The sequence below is a fragment of the Cygnus atratus genome, chromosome 2 (genome assembly GCF_013377495.2).
Source record: "Cygnus atratus isolate AKBS03 ecotype Queensland, Australia chromosome 2, CAtr_DNAZoo_HiC_assembly, whole genome shotgun sequence".
Lineage (NCBI taxonomy): Eukaryota > Metazoa > Chordata > Aves > Anseriformes > Anatidae > Cygnus > Cygnus atratus.
The window spans coordinates 152,655,746-152,679,356 of NC_066363.1; the positions used below are offsets into that span (position 1 = coordinate 152,655,746).

Genomic DNA, 23,611 nt, shown 5'->3' on the forward strand with positions numbered 1-23,611 from the left:
TTGCAAAGTTACAAATTTATTTGTTTTGTAATAAATACAAATACTTCATTAAGAAACTTTTCTTGATAGACTTTACACAATAGCTTTATTCTTTCTTGAAATTGTCTGTTCTTCCCACAAACCACTATGGATATTCTACACAAGAGCTGAAGTTAGTCAATATAAAGTAACCTAGACAGTGTTCTTCTGAACAAGCAATCCCAAAGTATTAACATTTGCTATTTAACTGTTTTCTTGTTTATGCAAGGACTGCAATGCAGCAGGTATGCATTGAAGCTCAGGAAATCCCATCCCACTACATATGGAAAGACAAACTTAAGAACACCCAACTGTGAAAATCTGACTGGTGGAAAGATATCAAACCACTAGCATCAACACAAGTAACCCTAGGTATCAGGTGGCTACACAAAGATGCGGAACCAGCAGATCATTACATTTATGCAGTCATTAAACACTGTATTTCTCAGTAACAGTGTTGCCGCTCCATCACTTTGTGGAATATACTTCTCAGCACCAGTGAGAACTCAGTTTCAATTCTAGTAATTAGTGGCAGTTGAATGTACAGTATCTAATTACATGCCATTCCACAGTTATTCATCTCTCTTGAGAGAGAACAGCTGGATCTGGCTTTGCTTACAGAATTCTGAATTTCTTACAATTGTGCTGGACACAAACTTGAGCTGTAAAGATAAGAAGCTGTCTGAAGTAAAAATCAAGCTGCTTCTGCTTTGCTGGCATGTATGGCTATCCTACTTGTTCAAACTACAGCAGCTTTTGCAGTATTGTAAACCCTTTGGCCCAAGATCCCAAAGAGGAGATTCTACCTTGCTTATAAAATTTAAATCTTGTCCTCATTTGGCTAAGCAGGGTTTAGGGTCTAGGAGGGGTGAAAGAAAGGAAGACCAGAACTAAATCTCAAAAAAAGTGAAATAAAAAAGCTTAAAGATTTAGTTCGTCTTAAAGTCACATTAAATCTGCCTATTTTAGTAGTATATTATTATACATAGGAAAACAGGCTTGAATACTAATGAATTAGAAGATCTATAAATGCATGATACATTAACTTCTCTATCATTTGAAGTCAAGCTATATACAATGCATTCAACTCCAGCTTCAACATGAGGCCGTAACACATTTGTTTCATTTCCTTTTTTTAAAAGCCATCCACAATAGTAATTTTTCTCCCCCTCATTGAAACTCATCTCAAATTGTGCCAGTTTACTTCAAGAGAATTAGAGATAAAGGGACGTAGGGACGTGGAATAGTTTTGATTTTAAAGGAGGATATTAAGCCTGTCTGGTTTGACTCTGAAATGTTTACAACAATATCAGCTTTTGGCAAGTTTCCTTTAGAATTTGGCATCCATTGAAGGAGGGCACAATAGCAGCAGCTGTCTGAGTTACAAGAGTAATGATAAAGGAAATGAGATGCTTCTTTTCTTTGGTCCCCGTCAGACCCTGGTGAACAGAGCTCATCTTACAGAATAGCTTGAGATTAATACCAGTTATGTTTTTGTGGTACACAGGGGGCATCCTTTACTTTTCCAGACTGTGACCAGTTTAAACCTCCTGCACACACTTAACAGGACACTTCCATGGACTTGGGGCCTGATTGCTCAGCATTGCTTGCTGAATTCGGCGTCAGCTCGATGCGCGTGTCTGTGTGGGAGCGGTTCCTGGAACCCTCCCCGGTGTGGGATCGGCTCCTAGTTCCCTCCCCAGTGTGAGACCGGCTTCTTGTGCCTTCTCCAGTGTGAGACCGGCTCCTCTGTCCTTCCAAAGACGTTACACTGGAGCCAGAAGCGGTACGGGACCTCATCAGCCTGGTCATGCTAGCAGAGGGCACTGGAAGAAGAGACTTGCATTAACTCCTTGTTTTGTAGGCTTGGAAGAAACCCCTTTCTTACTTCCAGTCCTAACCACCCTTGGAGAAGCCTTCAGGGTTGTAAATACTTTTCATGGTAACTTCATGTATGGAAGTAGTAGCACTGCTCCAGACATACAGCTAATGAACCCAAATTGCTAAGGCAAAATTGGTGGTCAGCAGTGAGGGATTCAAGACAGCTTTGTGGCATGCTTTTGTGGCTGCAAAAAGCCAGAGGAAAACTGAGGAGACTCATTAGAGCTCCTTTTACTTTCAGATGTTTAATCTTTGCTGGTAGCCCAGGCTAGAAATGCACCTACACAACAACAGCTGTCAGAAGTGCATGCAATTTTATGCAGTGTTGCCTGCTGCTTTCCTTGAGACGAAGCAGTTTTGTTTAAGGATACCTTTATGCCTTCTTTCAAGCATGGAGGCATCCCATTCCATGACCTACTGGTCATTAAAGAACTTACAGAATAACATGAGTAATGTGTATTAGAAAACATGGCTTAGATGAGATGCATGGGAATTACAGACAAATGCTTAAATAAAATAAAGAAACGGCAAAAGAGCTTCACCTTTATTTTGGAGAATTACTTGGTGATAGAAGTCTATCTGTAAAACTGTCTACTATTTAGTAACATGATCTGGAGTAAAAAATCCTCTTCCAAACACCACAGTTTGTTGTTTTTTTTTTGTCGTTTTGTTTTTTTGTTTGTTTCCCTTGCAAATGCATATCCAACAGGGAAAAGACAACACGTCTGGGATCAGAAGGCTCTCTGCATGCTTAGATACCCAACAGACTTTGGAAGCTGCATGAACCATTCCATAATGCCAGTACTTACTGTATCCCATGCCTTGAACAAAGTATTTGAAAGCTTCTGCAAGCTTTGCAGGCTGCAAAAGAAACAGTATTATTATACATGATAATCAGCAATTTAGTTTCATTACAATGTAATGCCATAGATGTCTAATCTTAATAAGGACATCTTAAATATTCTCTGGGTTTTTCTAAATTTTTCTGAATATTTCATTTACATGAGAAAATTCCACCACTGCCCTCCCTGGTCTGTTCTCCCGCCCCCATTGTTTTAACAAAAGGTCGGTTGCAAGCATTTGAGAATGAAATTTTTGGAGAAATGACTGCAAGTGGTCTAGGCCGTGCCCGAACTCTACTAGTGCAGTTACTTAGGCAGATGAGCTAAAGTAAAACAACTAGCCTCATAAAGATACAAGGCATTTTACACTGGATCAGTAATTCAGCAGTTCCTAACACCACATTATATTGCTTAGAAATCGCTTTAGAAAACATAACATCCTAAAGCTGACTTATGGGTCAGCTCTTGAAGTGAAGCAAGACTAGGACAAAAGGTAAATTTTTAACTTTCCCAGCCTGGTTTTACTAGCAGCCTTGGAATGTATGCCTAAGTATATTTCAGAAACTCCAGTTCATTCTCAGTCAAGCCAGGTCAGCATATGTAAGAACACAGAACTGTTATTTCCTGCCTCCCACTTTCCTGATCTATCCTAAAAATAGTCCAAATAAAAATACGGTTTTAAAATGCTGGTGCAGAAGTTTTAATCCATGTTAGCTTAGTAGACAGGCATAAAATAATATCTCTGCATTCCCACCTCAGACCTTTACTTGGTTAAGACTTAATTAGTGGAAATAATATCCCCTTCTAAACTTAATTTTGAGCTTCATTGGTCTTTAAAGAAAAAAGAAAGCTCAGATGACCAACTGACTTCATTACTCATGAAATCATAACCGTCCTTTTGGCTGACATTTGGGAACAGCAAGTACCCAGAAGGAAAACACCCATTTATTGCAGCCTGAGATGCTGCAGAACAGGATTAGTAGGATTTCTGTCAGCCAAATCATACCTGGGAAACTTGGGGGAGCCCACCGCAGTCAGCCATCTGAAACAGGGATGAGAACAGCCAGTTAGTGTATTGCCAGAGAAATACATTTATGCTCAGGATATATTAAAATGACCTTTTTAACTATCTGACAGAAAAACTTTGTTGTATGAATAACATTCATGTAAATGAGTGCATCGAAGTAACTCAGCATTTATAAAAGCTACAACTGCACCTCAGAAAACACCAAAGTGTCTTGATCCCCTGGCAAAGCATCAGCTGGAGCTACAAATAAATGTTTTTGATAGAAAGTGATTACCAGTTTCTTAAAAACTAGCCCATTAGTCTTCATTACAGGTTCAGTTCTGAATTACAATAATGTGATGCAGTATTGACCTGAATGACAAAGAGAGAACAAACACCTAAACCTCAAGGGTGAGAGGGAAAAATGCTTTGCTGGGATTGTGGATAGCAAGCATCAGCCTGACTTGGCAAGGGAAACAGGGAAAGCCAAATTAAAAAGGGTATCTTCAGTGCATGCTGTATTTTTGGAGCACTACATTTTTCCTGCCACTCCACCCCTCAAAGTCAACCCAACAAAAACAGTCCTGTTCCAAGGAACACCACGAGGTGAAATCAGTTAAGTTGTGAATTACAGGAAACCCCAAATCCTATCTAGGATTAGTTAGCAGCAAAACAGGCCCGTAACAGGTCTGGCACCAGCTGTAACCCTGAATGAGCAAAAGTTGGCCACTGATAAGCGTTTGAGATAGTGTCAGATTTTTCCTTAGAATAAGTCTGCCATGGCCATGTGGTAGGTCAGCACTCAACTGCCTCACCATTAGGAGGAAAAGTACTTTAATACTCATTGTTTATTATCATTATCACTGGCCAGTTCAGTAAACAGAGATACAGTAGAAGGTCCCAGTAGAAGCATGACAAAATTTGTGTCACCGTTTGTATGCTATTACACTCACTGCACTAATGAACTGAAGACTGCACCCGTACTTAATGCCAAGAAACAGCTAAAGACTTTGCATCATTCTTTGCTGTTTTGACAGTCCATTTTATCAACTTTAGAAAACACCAAAGTCATTTCCAAATGTAAGCTGTCCTGGACTGTGTCCAGACAAAAGGCAGGATGACAGAACCGTGGTGGATAGATTAGTTGTCTATTCACCTTACATTGCTGTTGAGGAAAAGGCAAGGACAGAAACAGAATGGTTTTGCAATTCTACTCTGCTGAAGGCTTTTTCAAACCTTTCCAAACACCAACATCAACTTTGCTGGCTCTGGTCAAATTCATTATTGGTATGTGAAATACTGAGCATTTCAAGTCTCGCCTCTAATGTTTCAAAACAGAGGAGCTGAGAAATTCCCTGTTGTTAACTTTGACAAGAAGCCCCCAGCTTGGTTTATCCCAGTAAAATGCTCTTATCCTGAAGGCACTGCTCTTCCACATCAGAACTGAATTTTGACCATGTTACCAGTACTGTAGCACATTGGTTTGGTTCTGCTTCTATAGTTAATACAGATAATATTACATGAGGGGAATGTTTATTTAAAGAAACAACTTTTGTTATTACCTTCAGAAGCGTTGTCCTTGTTGGGTCCAGCTTTGAATTGCATTCAACCTATATGAAAGAAGAGCAACATAAAATATTGTATGCAAGATTTTAATTATGAACTGCTGGATGAAAACAAACTAATACCTAATCTTCTGTCTTAATACAGACTAAATTGGGTATCTTAGTCTTCTGTATAAGGACTTTCTTTACGTATGCATATATGTATCATTATAGTGGATCAATTAGGTCAGTTAACACTTATGGATATTCTTTTCCATGTACAAACAAACCCATTCGCTGGGAATTAGATTTTTTTCATGTGTTTCTGGGACTCTAGTGGCAACAAGGGTTGTTTATCTTGTGATTTGGGGTCATCTGGTAGCGTCCCAAGTGGTGAGCAGCCATGTGGCCGACAGCCAGCAGGCGGGCATGCCTGTTGAGGCACAACACGAAGTCATCCAGTCATCTGGGGCGAGTTATAATGGTCAAAAAGCAGCTCTTCAGTTCCATAGTGGCCCAGGGCAGAACTCCAACACCACAGAACAAGTTAAAATGCCAGCAGCAGATTCCTCTCCGAAGGAAAATATTTGTGGTTCACTGGAATTGCTCTGGCAATTGTTCCTAACACAGTAGCTATTAAATAGTGGCGCAGAGAGGGTACAAACAGCCAGGAATAATGGCAGCTCTCCTGCAGCCTGAAACAGGATAGCCATCTGGGCTGGGCTGATAGCTGGCGAGATTTGCTGCGCTGCTGGGAGCTCTGCCGGGCTCACTCAGCATCTCGGGTTGCCTGCCCATTAGCACAGTGGTGAGGAGGGTTCGATATACACACCACAGCATCCACCGCCGGGGAGCTGTCGCCAACCACCAGGAGGACAGGGCATCTGCAAGGAAGCACACAAAAGCTGCATTATTTCTGTGGTCCAGCCCAGGCTTGCCCTCAGCCTTACTTTGTGTCCAGGGAAGGATGAGATGGCTAGGTGTGGGAAAATTGTTTGTTTTGTATTCCAGGCACTTTAAGGACACATTAAATCTCCCAAATTACAGAATCACAGAATAGTTGAGTTGGAAGGGACCTCTAGAGGTCATCTGGTCCAACCCCCTGCTCAAGAGGGCCTACCTACAGCAGGTCGCCCAGGAGCATGTCCAGATGCCTTTTGAAGATCTCCAAGGATGCAGACCCCACAACCTCTCTGGGCAACCTATGCCAGTGCTCAGTCACCCGTACAGTAAAAGCGCAGATAAACTGACATACTCTGATACCTTGCATTAGAACCTGTCCTTTTCCTCACCTCGTGGCAATTGGCCCTTCCCATTGCTCTTATTCCTTGTTTTATAAGAAATTGAATGTGGGCATCAGCATCAAAGTCTCACCCTACTCCTTGCTCCTCTCCCAGCTCCAACTTTTGGAATGTCAGCCAATTTTAACCTCTGGCAGAAAAACAGTCTCAAAGTCTCCTGTGTTTAAACATCAGCAGCTGAGCAATGGACTGGACAACTATTTTGTTCACAAATTGTAGCATGAGTGAAAAGCCATCAGCAGAAAATCTGTTAGATAAACATTCTCCACCATAACTGCTCCAACTGCCCATCTGGATGCCTACCTGGGCAACCTGCCCTATCGAACCTCCTTTGGCAGGAGGGGTGGTCCCAATGATCTCTTGAGATCCCTTCCGACCCCTACAATTCTGTGATTCTGTGATCTTCTTGAATTTTTATTTTATTTTTTTTAATTGGTTCTGGTCATGTTTCTTTGGCTGCATAGGCATGGCTTAAATGCATCCAGAGCCATAGTTTCCATTAATTAGGACAGACTCCCAGGTTAAGCTAAGTATCTCTACTTTCAAGTACTTAGTCTGTAAGCCCAAGTTTCCGGTGCACAGTAAATGGCTGGCACTGCTTCTCTTTACATTTCGGTTAATATAGGTCTCAAGTTTTTGCAGAGGAGAAGTCTTCTTAATGGGTTTCCCTGACTTATGGTAACAATGTATGTCCAAGATGAAGCTACAAGACCCTTTTCTAGCAGGGAAGCAGGGCAACTCAGCAACAGCTTTGCAATGCGTGTGTACTGAACCCCCAGATCACATCTCTTTGCTCACATCATGTAGAGGTGAACTGATTGCAAATAAAATACTTACTGAAGGGTAACAACATTTACTCCAGGAACAGGGCGTTCAATCTCTAGGTCTCGCCGACTGAAAAAAAAAATGGAGAGGACAAACATTTTTGATATGCTGAAATTGAACATATATGTCCATATTCTAATTTACAGAAAGCACGGGCGCTCACATATGTTTATCTTATATATTCTGTAACCTCCATAAGTGATGGAGAACCACTTTTAGACTGAAACATCAATATCTTTGTTCAGTCCAAGTGTACCATCTTCCTCCCCACAAACACACAAGGACCTTCTCCCATAAGCAAACCACCTGAGATGTCAAGCACAACTTTATACTGGGGGAAAAAAGTAACTCCACCACACAAGTAGTATTGGCTAAAAAAGAGCTGGAACAGACTCTTAAAACAGTTTCCAGTTAGAAATCAGGTAAATGTATTTACCTGTTGTAAGAGTTGACAAAGAGATGAAGGTTGGTTTGATTCATATCATTAATAATATGCTGACGGTAAGTATGGATCAGGTCAGGGTTGCTGTGAATCTCTTCCTACAGGGGAGACAGAATCATTCAGAATAGGGGCTGTTTTCTGAAAGGATCTGAAGACATGGCACAGCAGTCGTGTATCAGACTCATCTCCACACAACAGGAGTGCACCCTTAGGGAAGGGACAACTTGCAACACTCAGTGGTTTCACCCAGAGTTGACATTAGCCTCTGACTGTAGTTCCACAGTTTTCAATTTGAGTTATCAGTGTGCTGTGATATCACAATCATACAATTGCAAAATGTTGTTGTAGTGCAGATGGTTACAGTCAAACAAGTGTGAGGTTTTAAAAGATTCAGGGTAAGAAGCTCCATAAATATTTCCAGGATAAAGCTGATGTTCAAAGCTTACAAACATATGTAATGTGGAACTCATTTTCACAATAATAAATAACTACGCTTCAAGGACTTAAATCACTAACATTTTCAAACTGTTTGGTTCTATAGTCTTTACAGATTAGTTCCTTGTTCTTCTGGAATGGAGTTTTCCATTGCATTTACTAACAGTTTCAAGCCCAGCAATATGGCCTTATAAAATAGTATTGAAATAAGTTTGCATTGAAGAGCAACGTTTCTACTAGTAACCATTTTTCTCAGAGTTACAAGCATATTATGGTACAAAAGTCTTTGGGCAAATTCTTCTCAGAATGTTAGCACATATGATGCTTTACTCATGCTTAAGTATCAACTATCTAAACAGGGAACTGCCACTTCTAGAGTTGTTATAAATGCAGTGTGCTTGAGTCTTTGGGACTCAACAAGCCTCACAGCAGTATACGCACTCCAAAGTGCTGGGAACACAAGTATTCATCCTATCCCACAGTTTAATTTTGTATTTTGTTGTTTAAGCAAAACGTTCTCCCCTCCTCCCAGCTCTAGGAGGTAAATATATATGACTGAATACATCAGAGGAATGTTTTGAACATGCTTACCTTTCCAAAAAGATGTGAGATGACCAAGTCTGGTAAAGCATTTGTCCAACCTGAAATCTGAACAGCAGGATTATCTAAGTATCTGATATTAAAACAACCTTTGAACAATTCAAACCTTTTAATTACCCATAAGTAGACCAATAGATATTTCTCTGCTGCTCTTATGTACAATATCCTGGACTGATTTTTTCCCCTCGAATCCTACTATAAGATCATCAGGTATTGTTTGTTTCGGTTGTTCTCACAGGATGTCTTTACTAATGTGATTACGTAGGGAACACACTACCAGTGGCATGAGTATATACAGAGTCACTCCCTGAAAGAAAATTAAGCAAATCAGCCAGATACGTGTAATTTAACCAATCTTGTCCCTAGCGACCAACACAGAGTACTTTGGAGCTGGTCCCTAAGTACCATGGAGCTCTGGTGCTCACACAGCACATGGTCTTGATTTGGAAGGACAGAAGGATACAGGAGGCACATTGTACACCTAAGGTTGCCAATAGCTAGGAGAGGTGGACAGCAGTGACACAGATGTGAAAGAATTTAATTATGGTGAGATATTGGATGAGATAACCAAAATGAGTCAACTGGTGTATCTCATTGTGGCACAGATAATAGATAAACTTCCAGATCAAACTTACCAAAATAAACCAGTATGCTAAACTATTTTTAAAAGAGTAATCAGCATTGGAAAAATGTTACATCCCTGCTTTGGAAAGTTTCTCCTAGTATTACAAGGCTGTCATTGCACTTAATATCTCCTTAAGACAGAGTAGATTGATTGTATGTGGTTAAAAGACAAAACACCAGTTTTTGAACTTCTGTGTGTTTATAACAACTTCCATCCATTAAAACGTGACCCTGAATGATACAATAAGTGTATTCCATCAGCTTAACTTACAAAAACATTTTTTTCAGGGTGAGTGAGATGTAATGTATCAATTATACCTATTTCTACGTTAGCTCCAGGAGGCCATTTGAAACCAGCTCTTAACCTGTTTTCCCACACTGTAATCTTACAACTACAAAAGGATAAATTGTACAGGGGCTTCTTTGTTTGTGAATATCACTTAAAAGTCTGATTGTACAGACAATCTGACCATTGTTACTGTAGCTAATGCCCTTTTGAGTCTTTTTAGCATCTAAGATTCAGCTAGATGACTAAAACCAAGAATATAATGTTTTGAATTTTTTTTCTGTGCTCCAATTCACTTCTTGGACTATGCTTGTAAACAAAGCTACAGACAAAAAAAAAAAGTTACACTAAGACTGAAGTTTAATTGGAAGAAAATTGTTTCCAAAACTATTCCATGTCCAAGATAAAATATTTTTTTCATTACCAACTGTTAAGAATTGTCCGTACCCAATAGCTCCATTATACCACAGGTATCTACTTCCTAGAAGTATCGATTTTTTTTTTTTTTTTTTTTTTTTTTTAAATCACTGGCCCTACAGGAGGTATGTTTGTAAATGGAAAAAATAAACTCAAAAGGAATTAGCCTATGATATTTTGTGTCTGCAGCCAAGCCTTGACACACAAGCTTGCCCAGCTCCTCATGCTGGACAGGTTCACAGTATGATTTATTTTTCTAACTTAAAAATGTTTACCTTTGTTGCTGCCCAGTCCATCCAACCTTCAGCACAAGGATTTACATTAATGAGAACTAATCCCTCCACCATGTCTGCGTGGTTTAACTGAAAAATAAAAAAAAAAAAAAGAAAAAAACACCTTTGAGTTAAGATTCATCTTGTGTCCTTAGCAAGCTGACAGTCAGCATAAAATTTAAATTAGCAAATTATCTCCTGGGAAGGAAGGCGGTAGGTCTAGTTTTATCTTGCACAAAACAAACATATGTATGGAAAAAAAAATCATTAAAGCAATTCAACAGAACAGCTGGAGAATATTAAGATTTAACTTCTTCTCCACCCTCAGTTTAAATAGAGAACTCCCATTAAAAAAACCTTCTGCAGACTAACAGGCCTTAAAATGGAAAATCTAGGTCTTCTGGATTAGCTATCCCGCAGACCATGGTATTTCACTTAAAAGCCTGGCTGCTTACTTAGATGGACACAGTAGAGCAGGAAGTCTCTGCAGACCCTATGGAGGCAGCAATTCATCTAGAAAATCAGGTTCGAGCCTTTAAGAAAGCTCCATGAAATGAAACTTACAGCAAATCTGGTCAGGATGTAGGCACCAGCTCCAGTCCCCATGCCAATAACAGTCTTCAGCCTGCACAGCAGTCGCATGCCATGAAATGGAAGAGAGAAATCAGTAAGGGTGCACTGAAAATAAATAAAATCCTGTCAGCAGCCTTCCTCTTGCACATGCCAATGAAAGGACAGGTTGCACACTGGGCAAGCTGTGGACCCTCAGCAATGCCACTAGCCCCAGTAAGGAGCTTGCAGAGCAAATTGGGTTTCAGCAGACTCTTGGGCCTATGGCCCTCATATATTGCAGTGCAGCAACAATCCTCACTTACCTTTAAGTAAATACACTGAGCAACCACAGCATTGTTCTGGTTCTGGAAGGAAATGGCTACTCTCTTCCAGAAAAACTTCTAAGATACAGTCCTGAGGTCTGCAGTCAAAACACAAAGCCCCCCACCCCAGGCTCCCCTGCCCTCCACGACAAAGCTATCAAACTGTGATGATGATTCCTCTCTAGCAGGGAGCTGGCAGGGAAACCTCTTATGCTATCCAGCTGCTGGGGCAAGCAAGTTTAAACTTCATAACTAAGCAGGGCAGAGACAAACCAAATATTTGCATTCACTGAAATTGGTTTTAAAGCACCACCTTCAAGGTCTTAGAAAATACGTGGAAGGGGAGACTAGACAAAACCACTCAGAAAAACAGGTTATACAATGCTTTTAGGAAAATGCCTGGAGAAAGGTTTCATTCTCATTACAGTATTAAATTGAGGTTCTGTAAGTACGCTCCAGCTTAATTGATTTTCAAGATATTGACATTATGTTAGCATATTTTTTTAAGAGTACAGCAGAATTGCCAATACTGTGCCTTGGTTTAAGAAAAAGAAAAAAGTGTTTCAAACAATACATTTGTTTTAAAAAGTTAGAGACCAGAGAAGTAAACTGGTCCAAGGTATTGTAACAACTAGTTTGCGTGCTGAAAAATGTCTAAATTCATGTGCTGGTCTGAGACAAAAGCTCCACCAGCAGCCCAGCCTATCTGTTCTCCAAGGCTGCCTAACCCTGAATGTCAGATTTTCTCTCCTTAGTCTGAAAACCCACTGGAGATGCCTACTTGCAGTCTTCACTGCACATCAAGAGCACTAGTTCCTCAGAGAAGGCACCTTTCTCATGCATAACTTCTGCTAAAACTAAGCTTTGAAGGAGGACACGTGACTAAACTTGCTGCAGGTACACAGCAAAGGAACACTGCCACCAGGTTCCTCAGCATCAGCAGTCTGGCATCTGTACTAGTAGTACAAGAGGCTTGAAGAGGCAGGAATGACCCCTAAAGACACTCAAGCCACAGAAACAAAACATTAAGTGTCTTCAGATGGGTCTACATTTTTTTCTACTAACCACACAGGAAAACGTGGGTTGTTACAGTGGGAAGAACAGATTGTCTGTGTCCTATCTCTGTCAGGGCTACACACAAAAAGTACTGGAGGAAACCCCTAAATTATGCACATGTGATTTCACTCGAAGCTGCTTCCTGTTTAAAAATAAACAGACTGTTCAAAAATTGAAAGGCCAAAAAATAGGCTTCTTCAGAAACAGAGGCAAAAGAGCCAACTGTAATGGAAGAGTTAAAAAAAATAACCACAACCGTAATTATAGCAAAATGCCTGGAAGCCAGGCTGAAGCTTCAGGGGCAGAACAGAGAAATACCTGATCTTCCCTGCTCTTTCAGTGTGCCACATAAAGAAGAATGAGGAATAAGTCAGGAATTCTGCACTCACCCAAACTGTTTCAGGATTCCGGGAAGCATTTCAGCCAGCTGATCCATGGAGGGATATACGTACCTACAACAAATACGTGTTTGTGGAGTTACTACACACATTCAGTAGAGTAGGCTGGTGTATTTAGAGACACAGTGGTCACTGTAGATTTAATAACAAATGTGCCCATTACCAGATCATTAACAGCATGAACTGAATTTAAATCAGGAGCAAGTACAAGTAAGTGATTTAGCAGAAATATGTATGTACTCAATATGGTACTTTATTTGAGTTACAGGATGATAGTCTGGTCCAGCTAAAAGCAAAACAGACCATAATGAATCTCTTCCAATAAAAGAGAACATTAAAAATTTATTTAAGAGTTTGAACTTGAGAGGTGAGTTTCCAGCCACATTTGTCCTTTTGGTTCACCACAAAAAGGTTTCCCCATGTTGCAGAATCACAGACTACAGCAATGCAATCTAGATCTTTGGCAAATAGTTTGCATGCATATTTTCAGGGACATGCATTTCTGCAGCTATAAAATTAGGATAACTTTCTATTAATATTCATGGAGAAAATGAAGCCATAGAAAGGTCTATGAAGCTGTTGAAGAAGTTCGACAAACAGCTGTGAGTTAATGCTTCTGGTCTTCTGCAGAGGGGCAACAGAAGTCTGAGAAGGATGTATTTAACAAAACTTTGACTGATGGAAAAAAAATCCACCCTAAGAAGCCGCAGAACATCTGCCTAGGATGCATACAAATTTCTGCTTTCCATCAGGACTATACCTAATGATTCTCTAGTCTCCCCCTACTCCCAAAAACAAAAAGAAAGAAAAGAAAGAACATTGCAAAACTGCTTTACATTATTTTCTTAGATTTTCTTGTTGGGAAAGTAAAGCTTGTCATGACTTTCAGCTGGAGGGCTAAGAGATAGTACAGCTTCTTGTGCTGTCATCATGATGATTAAGTAGTGGTCTTTACTAGCATAGACCATGATCTTTGCCCTATGCAGCTGACAACCCAGAATTGTTAACACCTGTTCAGGACATGAGGGTCAAGACACTTAAAAGCTTTTGGTTCAAACAAATACAAAGGGAAGTGACTAAAATAGCTTTGTCACCTGCTTGGGTAGACAACTGGGCCATTGCAGTTAACACTTGCTGAGCACCTGGCCCTTGATAACCTCCTCAGCCAGACTAGCTTAACAATTAAGAAGGTAAATAGACTGGCTCATGCATTAGAGTACGTACAAGCTCCTTAATACCTAGTTCTTACAGAAGAACTGTCTCTTGACTTCTGCCCTCCCTTGGCACATTGGCTGCTTCCTTCCTCAACCAAGCTGACTCCTGTCCAAGAGGCATCTTCAGGCAAACCATCTCATCTGACTAAATGGGACAAGTATTTTGGCAAAGACAGCACTTAACGACATTCAAGTTTCCAAGAGTTACAACATCATATATGATACATAGTCGGGAGGATGCAGTAATTTACAATATCCCAAGGGTTACATCACTTTGTTACTGTCCAGCCACTTGGACTTTCCAGTAAGCTTATCGAGTCTATTTATCAACATCTACCATGCTGATATTTCCTAAAAGCCACAGACTTAGGAAAGACGTGATATAGTACTAATGCCTATCTTGTTTATAGAAACAACTTAGTTTTGTATTTGCATTCAGGATGTCATTACAAAACATGGTAACCCAACATTTAAACTGACAGATGTAGAGATCTGTCATGGAACTGCTTGACAAGCAGTGTGGTTATCAGCAATAAAACACAAAATTACAGCCCCAAAGTTTACTGTGAACTGGTAAAACAAAACAGAGCTCCAGAAAATTAGAAATAGAATGTGTCAGTGTTCAAAAGCCAACTACTCTACTTTCTGCAATTGCTTTTCAATTGAATTGCTGATCAATGCTCTTTTTCCAGCCACTGAAAGAGGATAACTCTGAAAACATGGGCTGTTTCTGTGATAACTCACCCAGTTTGGAAAGATGGTGCGCCATCCTGCTGACCAGGTGCATCCACATGGCAAACTGCAAAGTGCTGAGTGATTTCCTGCATATCCTCAAAGTTGAACAGAGGATTGAAGCAAGTTTTATCTTGAAAAGAAAAAGAAAACATGGAATATTTGTGCTGAGAGGAAATTTGTTTGATAGTAAGTCTGCATCTATAATAAAATCATTTATTTCATTAATGTTATCTCTGTTGAAACCTGGCCTGCAGTTAAGAAAAGTTTATTCAATCAGCTGAGCTATGTTATAGCCTGGAAAAAGTGACAATCCTTTATTTCTAAGGAGGAAAAAAAACAGTAAAGCCCCGCTACAAAGCAACCTCTGCAAAGTTGTTTTAATTCCTTGAAGAAAAAAAAATGAAAAGCTCTCTCTTCATGGCTAGCTAAGGTTTATCCATGTTATTTTGGTCCTTGCCAGAAGTATTGGCTTGGTACCCCAAAATCTAAAGAAATCATTTATGAAAAGGTAAAATAGTCATAAAGTGCCATCAGAAATATTCATCCTGGGTTTTGGCTTAGGTAAAATTATCCATTTACTTGTCCAGTCATTTTTCTTTGGATTATGTCAAAACAGATGGAGAGAAAAGGTATCCAACTCTGAGATCGTGACTTGTGCTTTTGCCCAAATATTACAAGATAAACATTATATTCATGTCTCTCAAGGCAGGCAACTCAAGACAAAAGTGTCCTTTTGGGATACTTAATGCTGTAGGACCCAACTCTGAGATGATTTGATTTCTGATGTTTAATAAATATTAATGTAGGGAGAAGGTTAGCATACTTTCCTCCTGGAGTGGAAAGCATGAACTCTGTAGCACCATCTTTAAGATGCATAGAAAACAGCTCAATATTTTGTATGTGTTTCTGAATGTCCTCTTACTACACAACATGCAAACAAAATCATTAGAGAACATACAATATTTTTAGCTAAAATCCAGCTTTAGGAGAATATACGAGTTAGGGATAAAGCTTCCTTGCCTTTTAGAAAGGGAGAAAGTTTATTCTCTAGAAAGAAAGTGTCTCTAGAAAGAAAAATGTCTTATTCAGAGATGAGACCCAGATTAAGCTCTTCTGTGATCCACAGAAAAACCAAAATAAAGTAAGGCAGGTCTACTCAAAACACGGAAAAAGATTGCTAATAAGAAAAAGATATCATCCCCTCTCCTCTGCAATCCAGGCTTTAAAGATTTGCAGACATTTTTAATTTTAAAATTCATATCTCAATAAGAAATAGCAAGTTGTATGAAGCAAACAGTACTGTGAAAAGAACAAACTTGAGCAGATCTGGACATATAGGTCATTATATTCTTAAATATGCTGGATAAGATAAAAGGCACTTAAAGTTATTTTATTAATACTGATTTGACATGCAATTCATATAAATGCACAGCAGCATAAGACTGGTTTTCAGACAGGAATCTACAAGCCAAAGCAATGGCAATGTCCTTATCAATCCTGCTGGCAACATAGAATCACAGAACAGCTTGGGTTGGAAGGGACCTCAAAGCCCATCAAGTTCCAACCCCCTGCCATGGGCAGGGACACCTCCCACCAGACCAGGTTGGCCAAAGCCCCATCCAGCCTGGCCCTGAACACTTCCAGAGATGGGACATCCCCAGCTCCTCTGGATAACCTGTGCCACTGCCTCACCACCCTCTGAGTGAAGAATTTCCTCCTTGTATCTAATCTAAATCTCCCCTCTTTTAGTTTAAAACCATTACTCTTTGTCCTATCACTGCACTTCCTGACAGAGTCCCTCCCCTGAGCTAACATAGCCTCAGCCATTCTCTACAGGTATTTTTACAGCATTTATACAAGGTTGTTACAAGCTACTAGGGATTGTTTTGCTCCCTTAAGTGAAATATTCCAATTATTTACATTGGAAGGACAGAAACTGAGAATTAATCTGTCTGTAAGAAAAATATTAGATTAGGCACATTTGTATATAAAGGATAGTGCCATCTAACAGGTTGCAATGGACGCAAGTTAGCAAGGACCTGGGAAAGGTTTCCTAACCTCCGCAGCTTCTATGCCTTTGACTACAGCAGTAGTGTTAAGTAACCAGGCCACTGCTGTGCTATAGAATAAAAAGCCTACTTACGATTCAGCCCAATGTCATGGTAGGTGAGGATAGCAGGTCTGTTCCCTCTGGGAGTCCCACACATGGTGACATGGACCGAGCCATGCACAGTCTCCACATCTTGCTCCTGGTAAAGAACAAGTGGAATCTGTCAGCAGCTTGTCCAAGGGCTCTGATTAACACCCACCGCAGCAGTAGAGCTCCTGCCTTATTCCAGGGTTGTCTGTAGCCCCTCTGGCCCCAGGATCTCTGCAATTCCTGTGTTAACGCACCCCATGCCTCTCCACGGTGTGGGCTCTTTGCTGACGTTTTACATGTGGCTGTCATTTACTGCAGTCCACAGACAACTACAAAAGCACTTAAGCTGCAAGCTCTAACCAGATGCTGAGGAAACTTTCTGACCACAGCAAAAGGCGGAGAGGAAAAAAAAAAGCAGTTCGGTGCAATGATGCCTAAAATAACAACAGCTTACAACTATGGCCAGCAGCAACCATTTGCAAAGGTGCAGGTTGCCAAAAGAAAACACTTCTGCTTTCTAGGAAAATGATTTTAACTGAGCAAGCAACTATTATTTCCCTAAAGAACAGGCTATTAAATAGCCTGTATTCACCATAAAGACTTACCATGCTCCGGGGCCTTGTGGTTATAGTAGCCTTCCCCAGTAAACATGACAGCTACATGTGTTAGCTTTATGGCTTGCTATTGTTTAGATCCAAGCACAAACCCAAATGAATAAAGTTTGCTACAGAATAGCGTGGCTACACCTTTGATGTGGTGATTAGCACAGAAACAACCTTTAAAAGCCCAGTGCTATTATTTGACATAATTGGATTTTGTACTATTTAATGAGATTATAACACATTTAGTAGCAAACCAGAGACACCCTCACTACCATCCTTTATTTACTGGATGTCTGTGTAGGTTAGAGAGACTTGGTGCATACTAACATACTCAACATATGGAATAGTTTTCGTTTCTTTTACACTTGCTCTTAAGATAGGTATAAACAATTTGTTAGCTTGTCAATGTGTTTAAAGGGAATCACAGAACAACAGTTGGCCATGACACATTTACAGTACTGTCACATTCACGTTATCAAAGCAGTATGTAGTTAGTAGCCAGCCTTAACATTTCATAAGAATGTTTTCTGTATAGGATACAGACATCATTGTCATTCGGTACAGTATACAGTCTGCTCTGTGCTTACTTGACTTGCTCTGTGCAACAATGCCCGGAGACAAAGTCCAAGTTAAATTCAAATCTATTACAAATTATGCTGTAGAAATTAGCAGCATACAGCCTCTGCAAAAGCCTTTATAGAGGAAAACCCAGAAGCTCTTCAAAGATCTGAAGTATTGATTCAATCTAAATCTCGGCTCAGTCATTTCATACATGAAATATACCACACATTTTGTTGAAAATAAGGATGCTAGGCAGCACCACACCACATTTCACCTATTTTCCTTGCAATTACACATTCAAATCCGTTTTGAGTTGCAAATATACAAAGACTCCCCCCTTCTCTTGAACAACAGGCGAGCTGTGTATCTCTGCTAGCTGAACTATACTATAACTAATGCTCGGCTTTTATGTCTCCTTAGAAATTAATTTCTCTGCATACTCACTGCATTATTTAGCAAGTAAGCTGTATCTTCCATATCCAGTACCATCTTCAGCAAAACAGGGTGATAAATCCAGCAAGTCAGACAGAAGACAGTAGCTGGTTTCTAATTTGCCCAAGCAGGAAACTGGGTTATATAGACAAGCTGCTATTCTGCATAGGCTTATGACTCCCATAGTGCCTAGCTAGAAAAACCAAAACAGACTAATTCAGGACAACGTCATTCTTAAATAGGATTTGAGTCAGGTTTGACCAGGAGAAGTGATTATTCAACAGAGCTCAGACATCAAAGATGAACTAAGTCTCTGCCACATAATGTACAAACTGCCAACTTTCAAACCTGGGAATTAGTTATTAGTACTGGTTTTCTTGCTGTTGTTTCAGTTACGCTTGGATAAGCTTAGATTCATTTCAGATTTTGTTAACTCAAAAACTAAAAGGCATCAAAAATATTCTGAATTAAGTCAGTAGCAAGTTCTTTCCTATAAGCCAAGAGTAAAGTTGCCAATGAGAACACAAAAGTGAAGACTTTAAAAGCTTACTGTAAGTCAGAATGATTCTGTACAACAGCACGAGAAGAAAAAATCTGACATTAAATATTGCTTATCTAGTTTGGAAAATACTAGATTTCAAATACTTAGTCTACAGTGTTGCTACTTCAGTCATGCTAAAGTTAATGTAAGTTTCACTTTTAGTAGAAAATAGCATATTGTAGGTATATTCATTATTTAATATTCCCGAATGTATTTGCAGTAGCAATAGACAGCAATTAATAAAAATAGCAATTAATACTTTCAACATTCTACCTTCCTTCTGCATTTAATCATAGAATAATAGAATCATTTCAGATGGAAAAAGACCTCAAAAGATCATCTAGTCCAACCTAGGTAATTTAGTAATTTCAATACAAAGCATAAGAATTGATCGGTTGGGAACCTTAACACCAATAAGGAGAGTAACACACCTTCTGTTAAATGTGGAACATTGAAATTATTTCCTCCTCAGTTAGAGTCTAATGAGCATTTCATGTTGTCAGGTTTTTATTGTTGTGAATGCTAGACCCTTCCAGCACTGAAAAACCTAGAACAGTTTTTCTGAGGAGAGACCAGCTTTCAAGATTTGGGTTCTTCATCCTTTGCATGTGAAAAACAATCTGTTCATGCCAGATAAAGCCAGACACTTGAACCTGCACATCCCACTGACCTCCACAGCTAATCATTCTGGAACTAGAAACCTGAGACTAGTTCAAATTCAGTGTCAACTAAAAATAGTTCAGAGATGAACTGGAGACCATACTCCTAACCGGCACCGTCAGTTTAATAATTGGTTTAATTCCTCATTATCTTCACAATAAGGCTTCTGTAATTCAAGAGTGTTGTGCTGTTTTCCATTAGCATGAATTCTTAGCTACAAACACCCAGAAAGTTCTCCTAAAAAACAATTCAAGCCAGTTTCTTCAGTGATGTCAAAACAATAACTCCATGTCCCTATTGATCCTATTAAAGATCAAGAGATTTGTCTACGTGATGTCGGGATGGATGTTTTCAAAACACAGAGCACTGAAAACAGATGGCAGCACATCCCAATCAACGTCAACATTGTAGTAAGAAGCTCTTCACCAACTGATTTGTATTAAAACACTATCTTAGAAAAACATCCAAGGTACACTAATCCGATAGAAGGATAAAGACAAGCATACCATCTGTTCACATCTCTCACTTTAACAGAGGTGCAGCCTTTCCTTAGTGCCCTAAAAGCACACACAAAAACACTCATGATACATGCAATTTAAGAGAGGTTATTTTAGTTTGAAAGGAGTTGTTCCCTACTAAAGTGGATTTGCTCTTTTTGAAGTGATATTTTGTCATGCAATTAGAAGGGGGAAACAATTTAAACGTTGATAGCACAAGAGAGTTTATTTATTCCTTCTCCCCTTTATCCTGGCTAAGGAAGACATGGATTGAGGAACACGTTTATGAACAGGTTGCAATATTCTAAAGCATGGGATACTCAACCAAAACATTTTAGCTCTCTAAAAAGGAAAATCACACACATGGCCCATTTTGTTAAAACAATGTATTTTGTATTTTAAATAAAATACTGTATTCCACCAAGATTATTTTAAAGCTTTCAAAAATACCTAATCCCCAATTACTGTCTCATGCTTTTATTTAATTTAAATTATATTATGCCTTTTAAATACATTTCCCTTGTCTTACCTGAGAACTGAGAAAAAAGCTTCAGAGCTCTTTAAAAAATTGCTAGGAGACAGTGTATTTTAAGTGCATTTTACTTGAGAAATTTAATATACTAATACCTGCTTATGCTATTTTTCACTTTTTTTTTCCCTTCATATCTTGAAGATGAAAAGCATTTGAGCTTTTAATGTGGAATTACAATGCTGTATTTCAAATCCCCCTTATCCTAGTTATTTTTTTCTCTAGCTTTTTCTACTCTAAAACAATTATTTGAATTAATCTTAGGTTCTGCTAAAATCCCAATGCCCACACTTCCAGGTACTTATGTATTTATTACACTTAATTAAAACTTATTTTAAATTAACAGTATTATGAAAAGTTTCTCCAATTTGGGTTGTGAGTTGGGTACTTTAGTATCACGACCTTAGGTTTAAATGCAAGCAATTCTGTTAAGGTAGAAGCCAGGACATTTTTTGGATCGTTTCTATATGTACCTGTTACACAAGCAACAAAAACTTTGGTACAGGAATTGTAGTAGATGATTGTAATAGTTCTGCACAGGGATTCTTCCTAGTCCACTTAGCACGGGGTCACACTGCAAAACGCAAAACCTCCACTGTCCCCCCTTCCTTTCCTTCAGAGATCTGAACAATGAGGAAACCCACATCTAATAAACTGAAAAGCTCCCAAAACTACAGCCATCGTTCCATGAGGACCAGTCGACTTGTCTCCCATTGCAAGGTGACTCTTTCCTTCTCTCCTTGAAGGCAGGAGGACGAGGGAAAGCAGAAACGGCTGTTGCATGCCGATGAATACAGATGACCATGAGCCCTGAACTGCAAGGTACAAACTCATCTCTGCCACCTACAGCTGCCACATAGCTCAAACTTTTGCTTTGTTATTTAGAAAGCAGTCTCCTGACTGACTGCTCATTTCTGAAATATAAAGCCAAGGGAATGCACACACTGATAAGGACTCAGTTCTCCATCGACTCCAATACTACCAGGTAAGAGAACAGGCAAATATATTAAACTGCAAATACAATAAAAATGTACTTGGCATTAAGCCAACATACAACAGCACAGGGCATGCTGCCCTGCACTAATTGATCATGAATTGTGCTAGAACAGGTTTGGTGAGGAACACTTCCCTTCCTGGGAGGCAGTAACTTCACTCACATTTTTAGGTAGGTGCCACAGACAGAAATACTGACAGAGAGTATGGACTGGTGGTACATCGGAGCTGTCAGTTCTTCCATTCACCTCTTGTCTTGGCCATCCCCTAGTAACTCTGTGAAAGCTTTCCTCCAGAAAATAAGCACACATATATCTTGCAATTTGGAGGATGATATTCTGTTATACAGTGGGTGACTTCAAAAATAGAAAGTATGTTTTAACTCAAGTCTGTCTAAAATAGTATGCGAAATAAGAGCCTACTTCTTTCCAAATCTGAATAACTAGATGAAATGTATTCTTGGAACAAAACCACCTGATGGACAGCCACTACTTTTCACTAGTGGCAGAAACAAAATTATCTGAACATTACTTAACTTCTCTGCAAAAGGACCAAGCAAGTGATACAGTGGACATCCACATACATATATAGACACATAGATACTATATGAGAAACTCCATTCTACCAGGTCCTGAGAACGTCCTGTCCTGTCCAGGTCCCTCCTTCTCCCAAACATGGCTCATGAGACAGGTTGTTCATTAAGCTCATTTGTTAGTTTCAGTGTCAGCCCTAAGTGACCTGCATCCTCCAGAGACGCCCAAAAACTTATCTAATGAACTAAGCATTCAAAGCACTCACAACAGCTTCAAACCACTTTTTCATAGGCCAACCACAAAGAAACTTAAAGACACATAGGTAGGGTTTTTGTGGTTTTAAGCACCAAAGCTAAGGCTCCTTTCCAGTAGTAGTTCTTAAAATAACAGATTGAAGCTGTTCTCACACATTTTTCCTTCTTGAACTAGAACAACCAAAGATTAGAGTCTAAGAAAGAAAGATCATTAAAAAAGCAAGAGCTGGCAGAGCAAGGCTAAATGACAAGAACCACAAGCCAGGATTAGCGACATTTAATCCAAAACATGGTGGAAAAAAAATGGCTTAGAGAATTTGATCTTGCAAGTTAAAAATCTATATATACACATCGTTTACAAGCCAAGCAAATTTATTCCAAGAATAGAAATGAAATACAGGTCACTTCTTGATTTTAATCAAAATGTTGCAGTATTCCTGTTCACAGACTTAATCCGTGATTCAGATTTATTTAGAACAAATGGTCAATCTGGGACAAAACAGTGAGCTTCTCCCAAGCTGTGATCAGTCCTGCAGGAAGTCTGATGAGACGAATTTTAACTTAAATTTTTCAAGACTTCAGGCAGTGGATTTCATCATTAGAAAGGATGAATGCAGGACTAATACGAACTGTATTTTTGCTACATAAGTAACTGCCATTGAAAGACGGTGAGATGTTTGAGAGAGTTGCCTCTCGTGGTTTCCAGGGAAAAGACTACTGCATTTCTGCTAGATTTTTAACCAATTTGCACAGCACTGAATAACAAATAGAGAAGTATTAATAAAGCGCAACATGTCACAATGTTCAACTGGGTTATTTTTAAAGGACCTCCACTTGCACATACAAGAGACTAGAAAAACTCAATAGCTTTCCTCATTCCTGCATGATCTACCTCCCTCCTTACACCCCTTTGACAGACAACTAGCAAGCTTCATTGCTCAACTCATACTCCTTGTCCCCAGTGATGGGAATTCAATGCTCACTCTTCTTGTCAAGGCAGGTACATGTTCACTGTTGTCTCTCTCAGTTCAAACCAGCCTCACTCCAACACCAATGCATTTCCTTATTTGCACTTTAAGAACCATCAAGAACAAAACT

At 39.4% G+C, this 23,611-nt stretch overlaps 1 protein-coding gene across 1 annotated transcript in view; it reads right to left on the reverse strand.

Moving 5' to 3' along the window:
- Positions 1 to 23,611, reverse strand: part of NDRG1 (N-myc downstream regulated 1) — a 42,800-nt gene continuing 19,189 nt past the window's right edge. The window contains exons 4-16 of the mRNA XM_035561691.2: positions 16,915 to 17,020; positions 14,781 to 14,901; positions 12,814 to 12,876; positions 11,058 to 11,118; positions 10,497 to 10,583; positions 8,886 to 8,942; positions 7,854 to 7,957; positions 7,430 to 7,486; positions 6,124 to 6,175; positions 5,310 to 5,357; positions 3,748 to 3,783; positions 2,709 to 2,760; positions 1 to 1,844 (exon numbers count right to left, since the gene is read on the reverse strand). Coding sequence (XP_035417584.1) covers positions 1,579 to 1,844; positions 2,709 to 2,760; positions 3,748 to 3,783; positions 5,310 to 5,357; positions 6,124 to 6,175; positions 7,430 to 7,486; positions 7,854 to 7,957; positions 8,886 to 8,942; positions 10,497 to 10,583; positions 11,058 to 11,118; positions 12,814 to 12,876; positions 14,781 to 14,901; positions 16,915 to 17,020 — 1,110 coding nt within the window. The 3' untranslated portion in view covers positions 1 to 1,578. The remainder of the gene's footprint in view (positions 1,845 to 2,708; positions 2,761 to 3,747; positions 3,784 to 5,309; positions 5,358 to 6,123; positions 6,176 to 7,429; positions 7,487 to 7,853; positions 7,958 to 8,885; positions 8,943 to 10,496; positions 10,584 to 11,057; positions 11,119 to 12,813; positions 12,877 to 14,780; positions 14,902 to 16,914; positions 17,021 to 23,611) is intronic.